The 16,199-nt window shown below is 39.1% G+C and overlaps 1 protein-coding gene across 10 annotated transcripts in view; it reads right to left on the bottom strand.

Annotated features, from left to right (window-relative positions):
- Positions 1-1,599, bottom strand: part of POSTN (periostin) — a 32,508-nt gene extending 30,909 nt beyond the window's left edge. For all 10 annotated transcript variants that reach the window (XM_040991488.1, XM_040991491.1, XM_040991492.1 and 7 more), the window contains exon 1: positions 1,445-1,599. In XM_040991488.1, coding sequence (XP_040847422.1) covers positions 1,445-1,578 — 134 coding nt within the window. In that variant the 5' untranslated portion in view covers positions 1,579-1,599. The remainder of the gene's footprint in view (positions 1-1,444) is intronic.
- Positions 1,600-16,199: the final 14,600 nt, after the last annotated feature.

Here is a 16,199-nt window from a genome sequence, read left to right as displayed (position 1 = left end):
GGAAGATGGAGGGAAGGAAAAAGTGTTAGTGTCCTACTGAAGTCACCATTTTACGATGAAAGGTCAGACGATTTTTAAAATAAAAGGATTTGAAAAGCAGACATTTGATTTTCACAGCCTTGCACAAGCCTGACTTTTGATCCAATCAGATTGCCTTGTAAAGTTAAACATTGGCAAAACAGAGGAAATTACATTTCTAAAAGTTGAATGTCAGTGTTTTAAAAAACCTAGCCTATCTAGTCATTTTTTTCAAGCAGAATCAAATGTATAGTAACTGCCTTTTCATGTTTAATTACATCATATTGTGATTATTATCATCATGATTAATATTTTCCATGATACAGTTTTGTAGGTATGGGCATTTCCTCCCTCCCCATTTTCTCAGAACATCATTTTCCTCATATTATCACAGAAGTCTAGTCCTTTAATAACAGTTACAAGTTAAACTTTCTGCAATTTGTTTCCTGTATTGTAGATGTATGCAAAGGTAGCTCATCCAGTGGATAATATTTGGACTCTTACCAAACCAATCATGTGCTCATCTGAGGGAATGGATTGGTTTTTAACTTCCTCTGATATGAGAGATCAGAAGGCAGAAGATGAGTTATGTTATGTACAAAGATACTTTAATTTTGTAAGTGATTATGGAAGTAAATGAGAGCTGCGATTCACTTTTAATTAATGATCACACTAAAGAAAACGCAGTTCTCTGAATGGGAGGGATAAGTTGCAACACACGCTGTCACAATACTGGATGGTTTTCTCCCAAAGAGAAGCATGTGTGGCATGGGGGAGGGGTGCTTTACGAAGTCATGAAAACCCCTCTGGCTTTAGAATTCACTCCAGAAACAAATAAGAATGGTTGGTTAAACTATTGATTGAATCTGATAATTATTTAAAATGCTAAGATGTAGAGGCAGTTTTCCTGTGAAATTCATTTTTATTTGCAAATCTTAAACAATCCATAATTTAAAAGTTACTTACTCTACAAAAAAAAAGCTAAGAACAAGTTATCTTACCATTAATTAACTTTAATACACTATTTAAGTAAAATTTGTACTAACATCATGTGAGATCCTTCACAGCCATTCACTGTGTTTACAATAGCTTCTAAGAATAGATTCTTTACTTTGGAAAACCACATTCCTAGGTCATTGGAAGTAAATAAAGACAGAAATGAAATAAATCAGAAATACATACCTTGTTAAATCTTGTTGCAAATTAAAATTTTCAAAAACAAATCCCTTCATAGAAAGCATGACAGCGTTTTTTTAAAAGCACACATACATAATGTTCTATTCATTTTAGCCTGCTCTTAATATCTTGCAACAAGTAGAAGGGAATAAAAACTCAAGTTGCATTTAAGGAACTTTTTGTACACTTATATATGTATATAGTAAGCTAAAGGGGAAAAGAGGTTTATAAAATAAAACCACTGACTTACCCCTGATCCCGACCCCTGATACGGCTGTGAGCCAAGACTTTGTCATAATAACCGTTGGCGTTTGCAGGGTTAACAACAAACAGCAGGAGGACAGCAAATATGGGCAAGAAAGGAATCATCTTTAGTCTCTCCATAGCAGTTAGTTCCCGAAGAGAACTGGCAGTGGAGTTTGGAGAGCCAGAGCTTATATGCATGTCAGAGTTGTGGGCGGGAATATCGCATCAACCTGGGAACAGAACTCTCTTCCAAAAAACATCAGCAAGTTTAGGTCGCCAGCTAAAAATCTCTATGTGTTAGTTCCGCTTGCTCAGTGCTCTGAAATTCCTCCTCTCCTCTTGTGTTTTTAATCATAGGAAAACTGATCCAATTGAATATTTCTATTTCAATCTTATTCTTTGACACTTCAGAGTTCTCTCAAAACAGGGCGATAGCTCCCATTTATTTTTCTATAAAAATATCAGAGAGTAAGTAAAAGCAGCAACAGTCACTTTCAGGCAGGTCTACAGAAGGTAATAACACTTTGCAGTTCCCTGTTTTGGAATCACCTTCTTCATAGAGTATTGGGCAGCTCTAGAAAGCACAGCAACTCATAGGCACAGAACAAAGTAGTCTGTATTGAAGGCAAATATTACTAACTAGGGTAATTAAGTAGGATGATCATTACATAGCATCCTACTTGGAAAGTACAATCGTGGTATGTTTTGTGTAAAGTGCTCCCTTGCAATGAAACAGCAGTGTTTGTTTCTCACTGACAGCTTAAAAAGTCTTGCTTGGGCTCTGCATGTTGTCAGATTGGAAGGGCTTTTAGGAGAGGGCTGGGTTACACCAAAGAGAATTCCGAATAGGAGAAGAGATATGTGTAAGCTTTCATGACATGTTTCTGGTGTCAAAATAGCTTTTGTAATTTGCTGTTAGTTAAGAAAGCATCCAATGAAATAACAAACAATCAGACATGATGCAAAGGCTGCTTTTTGGTTTGAAAATCTTAATACTGAAATATAGAAAATAAACAGATGATTCAAAAAAAGAGCTAAATAGAAGATAGCGAGATACCATAAAATGTAAACTACATTCCTTGCATATTCTTTCTTGGGACAAAGAACACTGATGCTTTACATTTCTCTAAAGGAAATTATTCCAATACAATTCGTATGTGTCTGGCTTGGTTGCATATTATAATTTCCCATCGCTGCTATACTGCACAAATGACAGTTGGTAGGTGCCTGTTTAGCACAGTACAAGTTTTGTTAATGAAAGGATTTAGCTAAATGCCAATAAACAGGCATATTGTGAACTACTTTACCACATACTTGTATAAAAGTTGTCAGTACTAGATTTACCATATGCTATATATGTGCTGGATAGCTTGTAAAACATAACAATGTAATTTTAGAATTACAGAAGATAAAATGAAACATAATATGCACCTCCACCAACAGCATCTCACTATAGTCATTTTGGTTGTCACTGGAGGGCTCACTGCTACTGATGCCACCATCTGATTTTCATGCAGCAGCAACTATTTCCAGGAATTCCTGAAGTTGAAATTTCCTTCAATCCCATGGGATTTTATTAGAGGGAAAAGTAAGAAGATATGAAAAGAATAGGATTCAGACATAGAGAATATTTATCAAGAGTTTAAAAAGGCGAGTCTTTAAATACAATTCACATGATGACAGACCTGACTATGAGTACAGGCGTGAAGATATAAATAAAATCTCATGCCATTTTACCTGCTTTGTTATGAAGCCTGCAATCAGTTGAAAATACTTTAAGGGACAAGTTTGGAACTATTTTCCCTTATCAAAAGCTTCATCCATTACAATTAAAGTTTCTATAAAGACTGTGCATAAAATGAGTAGAAAGATGGAAATATACTAATATGTCAAAATAATATTTTCTCCTTCCTGTGGGGGATATAAATTTACCTTTTTGGTAAAATACATGATCCCCACTCAGACAATTTTTTAAAAAAAAGGATTTGTAAGTATTTCTCTTATGGGTTTCAAATAACATGAGTCTTAATCCATTGTGAGCATGATGTTTACAACATGCATAAATCCCATGGAAGTCAACAAATGTTAGCACTTAACAAATATTTGCTATTAGGATTAGGACTGATTTCAAGGAGAATCTTGAAAATAGTGGCCGGATTGTATATATAAACTACTTGAAAATTTAGAGATTAGAAAATATCCTAAGAGAAGTTTGAATCTGAAAAAAAAAAAAAAAAAACTATAGTACCATTTCTTGCAAACTCAAGACCAACCTGGAAATGTGATATTATATTCTAAATATTGGGAGAAAAACACAAGTGACTTTATTAGCTCTGAATAGTTGAACCCAAATCTATAACTGACTTTTTGGGAAAAGAAGAGTCTTTTTAAACAAGGGGATGAAAAAGTAATCCAAATTATGGAGAAGACATTGAAAAATATTGGCAGTGACACAATTCTTCTCTTTCAGAGTATCCATCAAGGAAAACATTCATTCCTTCCCTTTCTCTCTCTGCTTGTCTCTACACAGATCTTGTGTTCTTTTAGTCCCTGAAAGGATCCTGACCTTGAGTCGACCAGTTGGAAGGAAAAGTGAAATCACAGAAATTAAATCTGACATCCAAGGTCACAAAACCTGACCTAGAAATCAAGTCATTGATGGAAAGAAGTGGCTTACTACGCTGTTGAATGAAAAGAACATGTCTATAAGACAGGGGCATTTGTTTGTGATTCTCAGGATGCCAATTCACTAGCAGAATGCTACACAGTGGATCTTTGTAGTAAGCCTGTGTCTGTTGGAAAGTATGAAACCAGTATAATGCCATGGCCACTCTCTCCTGCCAATGACACTGTTACTAAACTTATACTTGCCCTGGGCTGTCCAGGATTGACAAAGACCCATGAATTCAACAGATTTTGGTTAACTCAAATACTTCACATTAAAACATCTTTATTTTTCAATGATTCAGAATAGACACACCAGATTTTGTATAAGCCTCACTTTTAGTAATACAATTTCATTATTTCAAACTGTTAGAAAAAGAAATTATCAGCTGCACCCCAAAGTAGACATAAGTGATGCTTCTTTAAAAGAACAAGAGGTTTTCTGAGACAAATGTAGCAGTATATCAATTTTCCTGTATAAATTTATATTCTGACTATAAAAGCCTATCCAGTGATAGATCGCATTCTCATATTAAATGGCCAATTGGTGTGAATATTTCACTCTATTGAGCGGGATACTCTTTACAACTTTAAACCTGAATTTTTATTAAGCATGATTTTCTGGTAGCGTTATTTACTTGTATTTCTCTGGAGACATCTAGTGGAGAAAGTATAGTACACAAGATTTCCAGAAATCTAGATGGTGCCTTTTAATATTTTGATTAAAATAGTAATCAGTGTGAAATTCATCCAGAACAGTAAACAGGTTATATGTATTTCAATATAATATCTGAAGATGAATAACAATCACATAAGTCCTTCTAGAGCTGATTCAGGATGGCTGCAAGAACAGGTCTGAATTAGAGAAAAGTCCAGTCTTGTTTTTGCATCATGTGCCTCACCAATGAGCTGCATCATTTTTTTAAAAAATCTGGGGTTTTTTTCCCCTACACTGACATAGGACAACAACAAGTGAATGAGAAATGATTATCAATTTTGTTATGTCAAATGTGCGATTGGAAATAGTCACTTCCTTGCTCAGATTTCATCCATTGCTCCCTTCTCATACCATATACTTCATCTTTCACCGTTGGCACTTTTGATAGCATTGACATTAAGCCTTTTAGCTTCTCTCTCATTTTGATCCAGATAACTGTTTCAGAGACAATTAAGATTTGTTATCATGTTTCCTGCCCACAAATAACTTGTATTATTTCCTCGGTGCAGACGAAGTGGTGGATAATCGCTGCAATTACAAGAGCTCTGTAGCCATCCATCTCAGACAGTACTCAAATTTCAGCATCCCATCTGGTACAGTCTGAATTACAATATCGCTATATTTCCTTATCATCCCTTCATCATTCTTCTTGGAGCATTTCTCTCAGAGATGGATACTTTCTCAGGACTCCAGCTTAGGCCTCCGCCCCAACTCTTTCCTAGTCTTTCATTATCCACATCAACTCCTGCTGCATTTCGCTTCATCTATTACTGGGACTGCTAATGCCTGTTCTTGATGCTCTCCAGATAGAAGCTGTTTATACTTACTCGCAGGAAAACTGCCAAATACATTTGAGTTATTCTTCATTTCTCAGTCATAATACTTCTGTCCTTAAACACATTGACTATCTTCTGAAATAAACTGTTCCTCAGGCTCTCCAGATATAGGTGATAATTTTTCAATTCTGCAGTAGTGCTAACTTCAGGATTCTGCCTTCTTTTCTTTCACGTATTGCATGAGAGTTACCGGATTTCTCATTCAAGCTTCCACACACACATACAAAAAAAAATTCTGTAAATGTGTGCATTCCACCAAAAAGTTCTGTAAGTGTGTGCATCCGAAGGAGGTTTTATTTGCTATAATTGTATGCACATCAGTGTTGGAGTACTGAATCGGTAGGGAAAGAGTGGGGAAAAGATCCACTGTTTCAATGCTAAGAAGTTTACATCATTCTTTATATGTTAAATATTATTCCTGACGGCCCGCTTAATGATGAGAAAGGCAAAGTTACAGTCACTGCTGTTTGGGCATCACGATTTCCTAGCACACAATGAACAATAAAACAAACAAAAAATCAGTTGACCCTGTTATAGAAAGTTCAGCGTAGAGGAGGCTAAGGGAAAAAACCATTCAGGCAGACACACAGAGTGATGCTGTGGTTCTTTTTCAGAGAGAAAGAGAGACTTATGGCGGCTGTAGTAGATTTGACCTTGAGTGACAAAAGAATCTTTGATTCTCTGGGCCTGTGTTGACTTCATAGAAACGTAGGCACACAGTCGTCAACGTTTGCCTCAAGTAAACACTTGTCACTTGAAGAAAAATGAACTCAAATAAAAGAACATTTATTATAATCAAAACATATTAATCATAATGACTTAATACACATTAGCAGTCTTTGACATTCGTATGCACAGTAATGTGAGAGGAAAACCATTATTGCTTGTTATTGACAGTGATGTTAAGGTAAAAGCCTTACTTTAACAGCCGAACATCATAAAACCAGAGACGCGGTCACTTAAAAATTCCTCAGCATGATAAATTATTCGGGAATCTCAATTTTAAAAGGGATTATCCAACTTAGAAGCGAGTGTGTTCATGACACAGCTGATCTAGCTACAGCTTATTTTTCCTTCCTATTCTTACAAATTAATAACCAGGTGGTGGGGCAGGTCTTTGGTGTAGGCGCCTTGGGATGCGCACAATATGAAGGAACCATGGCTCCATTCTGACAGCTCCAGCGTCCTATTGTCCTATACCTGGGAGGAAGCAGGAGTTGTTTCGCATACTGGCATCCCTGCCATTATTGTGGGACATCGGGATGAAGTTCCTAAGTCCTGGCTTGAACCCGGTGCAACCCTGGCTGTTGCTGACACTTTAGGAAATGAACCAGCGTTGGGGAGTTCTCTGGCGCTCTCTCTTATCTGCTTCTCTATCTCTGTCCTCCATCACTATCGGCTCACCCACTGTGTCACTCCCTTTCAATCGCTAATATCTCTATCATCCCCCTCAAAACAAAACGCGCTATAAAAGTTAATAAATAAGAAAGGTCAACTAGTATGTGGAAGTGCTTTGAAATATGATAAGCACTGTGAATTTGATTGTTACTTGATTTTCATTTTCTTTCGGAAAATTCTCATGCCGGTGGCATTCCATTGCTTCTGGACTGGCTTCCCCACTGAAATGTGGAACCTTAAGTTATTTGAACTGTGAAACACCTGCGCACTGCGGACAGGCTCATTAAAAGGAAAACATATTTTTACAGCAAAAGAACAATTAGAAAATATTTTAAAATAAGGCTTCTGAATTCTAAGCTAAATGGCTTTAGAATTGGAAAACCGTAGGTCAGATATACATGTCTGCCCTCTAGTGGTTGCAACCAATTTTTACAACTTCATTTTCTTTTTCGTTTAATTTATTACATGATGATATAGTTCCATAGGCTCAGGGATTTCCCATTCTCCATTTGTATGAATTTAAATAACATGTTATTAAATGATCAATGCATTGCTTAAGAAATGAAAAAGAAAATAAAAAACCTTCTTTAAGCAAACAATGCTACTACATGATCTATGAGTCAGTAAAGAATTTAATAAAAATGATTCAAGATTTTTGAATAAATGAAAATAAAAACAAAACTATCAACCCCCATGAGATGTAGCACAAGCATTATTGAAAGGGCTATTGGTCTTGTGAAGGATGCCTTGTACCAGACAGAATATGTGGCATTTGTCCTTTTGGACAGTGTGGGATGGCTCAAAACTTGGGGACCCTGAAGCCATGTGGGAGATCTGAAAGAAGCTCCTGGCACCTGGCTTCAGGCTGGCTCAGCTGTAGCGGCCACTTGGGGAGTGAGCCAGAGACTGGAGAAGCTTTCTCTGTGTCTCCTTCCCTCTGTAAATCTGCCTTTCCAATAAAAATGAAATAAATCTTTTAAAAGAGAATGTACTTGAATCTTGAGATAATGACACAGTGGAAAGGTTAAACCTTCATGATCATCTTTCTTTTCTGAGCGGTCACAAACTATGAACTTTAATTACGAGGTCTAGGGTTCTATCTCCATAGAGGAATTTCTGAATTTTCTCCCAAAAGTCTGTATTTAGTGTTTGTGTGCATCGTCTACTATTCCTAGCCTGTCTCTTATTCATCATGGCTCATTATAGATCAATTATATTCAATCAGTGATCTCATCTGAGCCCCTTTCAACAGCATGAGATATAATTTATTCTGGCTCATGGATTTAAGGTTATTTAAAGCAACTGCTATTCTCTTCTGTTCTTGACACATACCTATCTGTTCACAATAAATGTTTTTCTTCTGTATAATTTGGGGGATAATTTAAATTGAAAACGGAAACAAAAATGCTCAGGAGAATTTTTATCTGTCAACCATCAGTCACTACAAATAGTTTTTTTTTTCCTATTATTTTCCTTTTACTATGAAAATAAGTGACACAAACTTTATCGTTACAAAATTCCAAAACTCTAAACTCACTATCGTTTTTAATTTTTCTCTATACGATTTTAGACATTATTGTAAACATTTATCTGATGAGGATACTCCCAGTTTTGAGTCCAAGGTTCAGAAATTCAGTCCAGTTATTCCCATATGGGTGGTAATCACCCAACTTCTCATAAAACCTGCTGCCTGTGAGCATGTTCTATAGAAGCAAACCACAACTTGAAGTGCGTCTGACTTGAACTCAGCCTTTTCTGCTGGAATACATTGTTAAATAACTTCTCTCTCTCTCTCTCTCTCTCTCTCTCTCCCTCCCTCCCTCCCTCCCTCCCTCTCTCCTTCCTTCCTTCTCCTTTCTTTCTTTCTTTCTTTCTTTCTTTCTTTCTTTCTTTCTTTCTTTCTTTCTTTCTTTCTTTCTTTCTTTCTTTCTTTCTTTCTTTCTTTCTTTCTTTCATTTGAAGAGCTTTTCTAAATACAAATTTCCAGGCTACCATCCAAGAGGGGGAAAATAAGAAACGCAAAAACATAAAACATTCCCGCAGGAAATAGTAACAGGCAGCCAGGGTTAAGAATAATTAATTCTGAGAAAAAGTGTGTTTGTTGAGTTTTATTGTTCTTCTTTGCTTGTACAAAGGCTTTCAGCTATCAGTTAACTTAGCATGTTGAATGATATAAATGAGACACAGAAAGACCAATATAACATGTTCCCTTATTCTTCCTCATTTGTAAAAACTTAAAAACAAACAAAACCCCACTACTCTCTCTGAACATAAAACAGTGGTTATCTGGAGGCTTGGAAGACTTGGGCTAGGGATGGAGGAACAGTGGAAGATTAACATCAAATCCCAGTTAGATACGTGGATGAACGGGACCCCAATGTTATCTAGCACCATGAGCTCACTGTCATTCACAACAGAGTGCTATACATTTTCCAAGAAAACACAAGAAAGGTACTCCACGGCTCTAGTCGTACAGTTATGACAAAGAGAGGGAGAGGGTAATTACCTCTATTCATATCACATACGGCACACATGGATACAAATATCACACTGCTTTTCTTGATAGGCAGAAACATTGTCAGTAGATTTTAAGTATGGTAAGTACAAATTTTAGAAATAACTCAGATAAAATATTTATAAGGCAAGATATTGGTTTCTTTCCTTTTTTTTTCCAAAGTTAGATTTTTCTTAGATTCTGCATTCATGCGGTGCTGCATCAATCCAGACAGTGGAAAGATAGGAAATGAAGGGGATTGTGTTTGGGTTTAGCCTAAGACACAGTAGTCCATCAATTCTACAGCATAAGAAAGACTTAAACACACGGTAGAGAAATAGAATTTCCACTGGATAGTCTCTCAGAGATCACAGGAACATTTTTTTACCCTTTCAAATTCTTCAGCTTTCTAGCATATGTCCAAAGTTCAATTGTGCATAAGTCACTTTTAAATTTTCAGTTATTACTATACAACTCTCAGAGAATCAAGACTGGCAATTTAAGGTGTTAGCAATTGTTTAATAATTTTTTCTTTTCTTTCTTTCCCCCTTTCTTTCTTTCATAATCTTACTTCGTTGATTAGGTACAAAGGGTCAAGGGCTACAGGAATGTGGGTAATACTATTGTTTCCACACTAATTTCATCACTCTTTTTTCACTGTAGTTGAAGTCAATGGAGAAACAAAGGGAAAAGCCCCACCCAGCCTCCCACCCATCCCAGGTCCCTAATATGAGGCACGCTCTAAGGGTCTTGCTCAAAAAATTTTGATAGTTTAACAGTTCTGAATTGCTGCCAATTTCACTGTTCCAAGTGTGATGAAATCTATTCAGAATCCACTGGCTGACATAGTCCCTTCATGGTTGGGGTTCTGAGATCAGCAGTTCAGTTGGCAGGAATCTCCAAAGAAACTTCATCTGAGCTGATCCCATACCTGATTGTTGTGTGAGCTTGTCAGTACAGGCTCTGGAACAGTCCGTAGCCCCAAGCAGCTTATGCACATGCTGGTCGTTACAATTGCTGGATCAGTTCTGTTTCCAGCCCTGTCTTGCACACGAACTGATGGGTATTATAGAGGAGGTTGACCCTACCCACTTTGTACTCTGCCCTCAGGCAAACCTGTGGGAGCTACAGCCTAGTTGGGCGACTCCCCATAACCCCCATCAGGCCTGTCCCCTGCCCTGTTTCCCATGCATCCCAGTATATACCGCAGACTTGTTCAGTCTGTCCCACATCCTATTAGCTCTCCTACATGTCAATGGGCATTGAAGGCTAGTTCAACCCAACCAACCTACTATCCAGCCCACACACATCCTGGCAGGTGCCTTTCTGTCTAGCCATCCATGCCCCTGTTCTGGTTTTTGTGCTGTCCAGTGGGAGTGGTAACCTAGAGGGAGATGCCCGCTATCTCCCTAGTAGGTCACTCCCACTTTTGGATTGTGCACTCTCCAGGTGGTTTTGAAGTTTAGCTTGACAGATTAAGTTCCCAGTGCCAGCCTCTGCCAGCTGATGCTGCGTCTAAGCACAACCAACCCTTATCCACTCTAATTACTGCTTGTGCCAGTTGTAAAAGTCAGCCCAACCTGGCCCTTCCCTGATGTAGCTCACATGAAGCCCACAGGTGTTGTAGTCCTGCCTGTTCTGGTCTGCCCATATCCCAACCCATGCTCTTCAGTGGTGGTGGTTGTCTAGCAGGGTAGCCCACATTCTCCCTGCCAGCTTTGCCCCCTTCCCCCGGTCCTCATGTGTGCTTGTTGGGTGCTGCCACCACATCTGGTACGGCTCACTCCCACTTGGCATTCCATAATGTGCACTGATTTGTGTCGCAACCGAACTTGATCCGACCCACACTTTATTCTGGTGCTCAGATTCACCAACAGGTGATGTGAATGAGTTCAGCCTGGTCTGTCCCTGCCGTATGCCATATGTATGCCAGTGGATATCTTTCTCTGGCCTGGTCTGGGTTGCTGCCTATCATGATTTTTGTGCTCAACTGTAGGGACTGTGTTCTGACAGAGGAGTTTCACAAGCTCCTCCATCAGAACCTCTCCCTATGCCAGGTCTTGTGCATACTGGTGGTTCCATGGGCCAGTCCTCTTTGCTAGCCTTCAATCCATTCCAGTTCTTACTGTTGGATGCTTCAGCCCAGCCAAGTCTTGTCCATACCCAGACACTGCTCACACATGGTTCAGTAGGGGCAGAGCCCTAGCCTAGTCCTACATCTACTCAGGTTCTCCAGAGCACCAGATGGTGCTGGCATCTAGTGTGTGCCCAGCCCCAGTCCACAATTGTGCCAAGGGAGATTGCAGCCATATCCAGGCCAGAACACAGACCCCACTCTGGCTCCTGCATTCTCCTGTGGAATCCCCAACCCAGCAAGGGTGTACTCTCACAGCTTTCCAACTGAGTCTATTCCCAACCCTAGATTACGAGCATGCCAGTGGTTGCTCTGACCCAGTTGGTTTAGCGCCTCACCTGTCTCAGTCTTTGCCTTCAGTGCTATGGCCTAGTATCCCTGTCTCATGCAGACCAGTTGGTGTAAGAGCCTAGTTCAGCATGACATGTGCTCTATCCTGATTTTTGTTCTTCCTTGTGAGCTAAGGTTTGCTTGGCCCTGCCAGGTCCACCCCTTTCCAGTTGCAGCTGGGCCCACCCCACATCCTATTTTAGGATGCACCATCAAGTGCTGCTGTCTTGACCTGCCCAGACTGCTATTGGTTCCTTTACCCATAAGTGATAGCAGGTACCATCATCACACCTAGCTCAGCCCAGCGCCACCCCAGCTCACGAGCTAACCTGCATGACTTGTATTTCCACAGAGTTGGACCCACACTCCCCCCAGAGCAAACCCATGGACCTAGTACTCTCGCAAGCTGGTTAGTGTCTTGACCCTGCCAAATGTGACCAGTCCACTATTCCACCGCCCAGTTAGGTACTGGTACCTAGCCCTGCCAGACAGGCCCCCATCCACAGTTTTGGTGTGGACTGGCATGTCACCGTCATTGATGGTCTATGCTAACATCCCATCACAGGATTCCTAATTGGGTTGGTGAATCAGTCTGGCCCAAGTAGATCTTATGGATACTCCCCTCCAAACCATCAAGTCTCAGTCCCCATGCTTGCCCGAAAGTTTCATGACCCCGTTAATGTCAGTCACCCAGAATTCATCTCTCACCTATACTAAATTGGCCTTATTCATGAGTGTCCCTTGGCAGCAATTACATATCCTGTAAACCCCAGTGTTCACTGCTGAGCGGCCAGCAGGCAGATCCTGGCACCACTTGGTGCACTGGCCACCCAAAGCCAAGGACTCAGTCTCTGCCTTTCAGCAGTGGCTTTTGCCTGAGTCCCCAGCACTGGGTCCAGCCTGGCTGCGGCACCCCCACAGCCACTACCCTGCAGGGAGCTGCATTTGCTCCAACCCCAAGGCCTGAACCCATCCCACCCTCGTCCTGCAGCAAGATATTAGCGGCAGTGCAGAGTTAGGACTTTAATCCAGTTCCCCAGTTTCCCTCATGGTGTAATTACCCTGCAGGAAGAGCTCTCTCAGGCCTGGACGTTAGCAAGAATCTGGACTTGAGTCCTGATATTGTGATAAGGGATGTGGATGCCTCAAATAGGCCTCCTACATAACTCTTCTCTAATAACTCTTTATTGCTGTTTACTGGTTCCTTACACTAATATCAAAACGATCATGAAATTAAAAATGATTTCTTGCATGTTTCTGACTTTGGTCTTTGATTTTTAGTTATACTTCAACATGGAAAGATCAACTCAGCTGCTCAAAAAATAATCTGACAGTCAAAACTGGTGATGTCAAACATGCATGAAAATGACCATATAGTTATCACTTACAATAATAATAATGTTTTGGCTAGAGATAAAAGTAGGCTCCCAGGAATATTCAAAGGTGGCGTAAGAAACAGGAACTCTCTATTGGTCCACACCAGCTTTTATTGGAATTAGAATTTTGGGCAAAGGTGCATTGTCTCATACAAGGGTCTGAATTTGTTTGCTTCGTTTTTTCACCGGAAACAAGGGAGTGGGGACTAGTGGACTTTCTTATTGGCCTGTTCAGAGTGAGGTAAGAGGAGCATGGAATCTGTTAGCAGGCTAACATCTAAAATAGAGTCAGTGTATCCGTATATTGAATCATCACACAGTACCACCTAAATATCGAGCAAAATTTCCTATCAATTATAAATTTTTAAGAAGCAAAAAAGAAGAAAGAACAATGCTATGTGCAGTGTTCTAATTATGTCTTTACCATCCAAGAGATGGTGAAAGAACTGAGAGGAAGTGTGTGTGTGTGTGTGTGTGTGTGTGTGTGTGTGTGTGCCCATACACATATCAATAAATGAAGATAGCAGCCCATTCTTGCTGAAGATTGCATTCATAATTGGGCTGGCTACTGGGAATTCATCACATTTGCTGAAGATTTCATGTATGACTGGGTGATATTCTGTATTCTGTAACCAGGAAGAAGATAGATAAGACAAAATCTAACTGCCAGCAGCACTTCCTGTTTTCCTACTCCTCTATATTTTATGCTTCTCTTTCCTTTTTCTGCATAGAATATGGGCATAGGAGGTAATGATACTCCATGTTCTATATATAATCTCCCATGACATCTATAAATTAAACTGAAACCAAAGAGTCAAAATCTTAAGTTTGCTTACCACATGCTTTTGTATCTCAAAATCTTTCAATTATTTGATTTCAGTTGGTTCTCATTATTTGTTAACTAAAAAATAATACCTAGCTTCATTTCATTGCTAAGGCAACTGAAATTTTAGTACATAATATAGTGTAAGTCTTAGGAAATGGATTCTGGAGTCATACTAAAAGTGTTTGAAATTTAGCATTGCCTTAGATTAGTGAAAATATTTTAACAACCAAGTAGACACTGATGCGATAGATATTTTGGTGTGGCTACTGATTCATAAAAGTACCCATGGAAATTCTACAGGGAAGTGGAAAAGTATCAACTATCATCATGCAGTCATAAATTAGACTCGGTATAAATGCCAAGCCTATCAAACTACAGCACAGTCATTGCATATCATTTAAGCATACCCACAGCTGAGACATATCTGCCTACACTGGATCACATCATGTCCTGGGCAACTCCAATCAAACATCATAGCACACAATATGTCTGTTTTGAAAACTCTGAAATCTGGCACTTACTCAACATTTGACATCATGTAGTGTGATCATTCCTCATGACTAGTCATGCAGATATGACTCATTGATGTTGACTTAAGAAGTTGGAAGCCTGGATTCTGGTGGTGGTTTTTATTGCTAACTTGCCATGTAAGTTTGTAAACACAATTTCACTTCACTAAACTTCACTTCAAATTGTAATGCTAGAGTGTATGAGTTTTAATATACATCCCCATTGTAAATTGTACAGTTATACTTTACTATTGATTTAAATGATAACAATTCTCAAATATTAGTCTGGATTTGTGCATGTTTACAAAAAATGGAGGAACAATGATGATAGGTTGTTTAAAAAGTTTGCAAACATGTATGTTCTTTAAATCCAGTTAAATTATCACTCATTCACAAATAAAATAAGCAGAGAAGATGACAAAATTTCTACAGATGATAGGTTAACTCTATATGGTATTTAGAAGGTAGTATATCTTCAGATAGTTTTAGAATAATGGAAAAACAAACATAAATTTAATGGTCACGCAGGTTTTTTTTTTTAAATCTTCATATTGAAGAGGAAAGCAGCTATCAAGTGAAAATCTTAGAACCATTCATGTGAGTCAGAAGGATGCCTGCATCAAAGCTGTAGGAGAAGGATCATTTGCTCATTTCTCAAGAAGAGTTGATTAATTTGAAAAGGCAGATAGACATAGAGAAAAAGAAAGAGAATGAGTGATAAGGAGAGAAGGCGAGAGCGAGAAAGAGAGAGAGTGAATCTTCCATCTTCCCAAAGGCTGCAAAAACAAGTCAGACCAGGTAGCAGCAGGGGCCAGAAACATTGTCTGGGTCACCCATATAGACAACAGGAGTACTACCACTTGGTTAATCTTCTGCCTTCCTAAGCCTGCTACCAGGAAGCCAATCAGAAGTAGATGGCTGGAACTCAAACTGGCACTCTAAAGTGAGATGTCTGTGACCAGCAACGGCTTAATATGCTATACCACAACTTCAGCCCATGCTGCATTTCTACTGGCAGGCATGGATAGAAGAGACTGAGACACCTTATCGAAACGAAAAATGGCAGAATAATAGTAAAAACTGCGCTATAATAATTGAGACACTAGTATTCGAAACCACTTTAAATTCTGTAATTATAGTTTACTGCTGATATAAATGAGATAAAATCTCACTTGAAATGACTTGTGTTAGGAAACAGATGCAGAACAGAGAGAGATAGAGGTCGGGTAGGAATTCACAGACAAATCAAATTTATGAAAGACTTTTAAACTCACAGAGGGCAGACCATGGCCTGTGTGTAGATGGAACAAATGTGTGGCAGGGGTCCAACCCTTGAGCAGGCTAGGCATTGCATAGCATAAGGGTATTGGGATTTTCACAGTGGCAGGGAGTTTGGAGATAAGAGGAAACCAGAATAACTGAAGTAGCTTTCTGAATTATTTCCTTTTTTAATTTTAATTTTTTCATGATACAG

This window comes from Ochotona curzoniae, unplaced genomic scaffold, assembly GCF_017591425.1.
Source record: "Ochotona curzoniae isolate NIBS_2020 unplaced genomic scaffold, NIBS_Ocur_1.0 contig_64, whole genome shotgun sequence".
Classification (NCBI taxonomy): Eukaryota; Metazoa; Chordata; class Mammalia; order Lagomorpha; family Ochotonidae; genus Ochotona; species Ochotona curzoniae.
The sequence above is the reverse complement of the archived record's forward strand: the minus strand, read 5'-3'. Positions and strand labels throughout refer to the sequence as shown.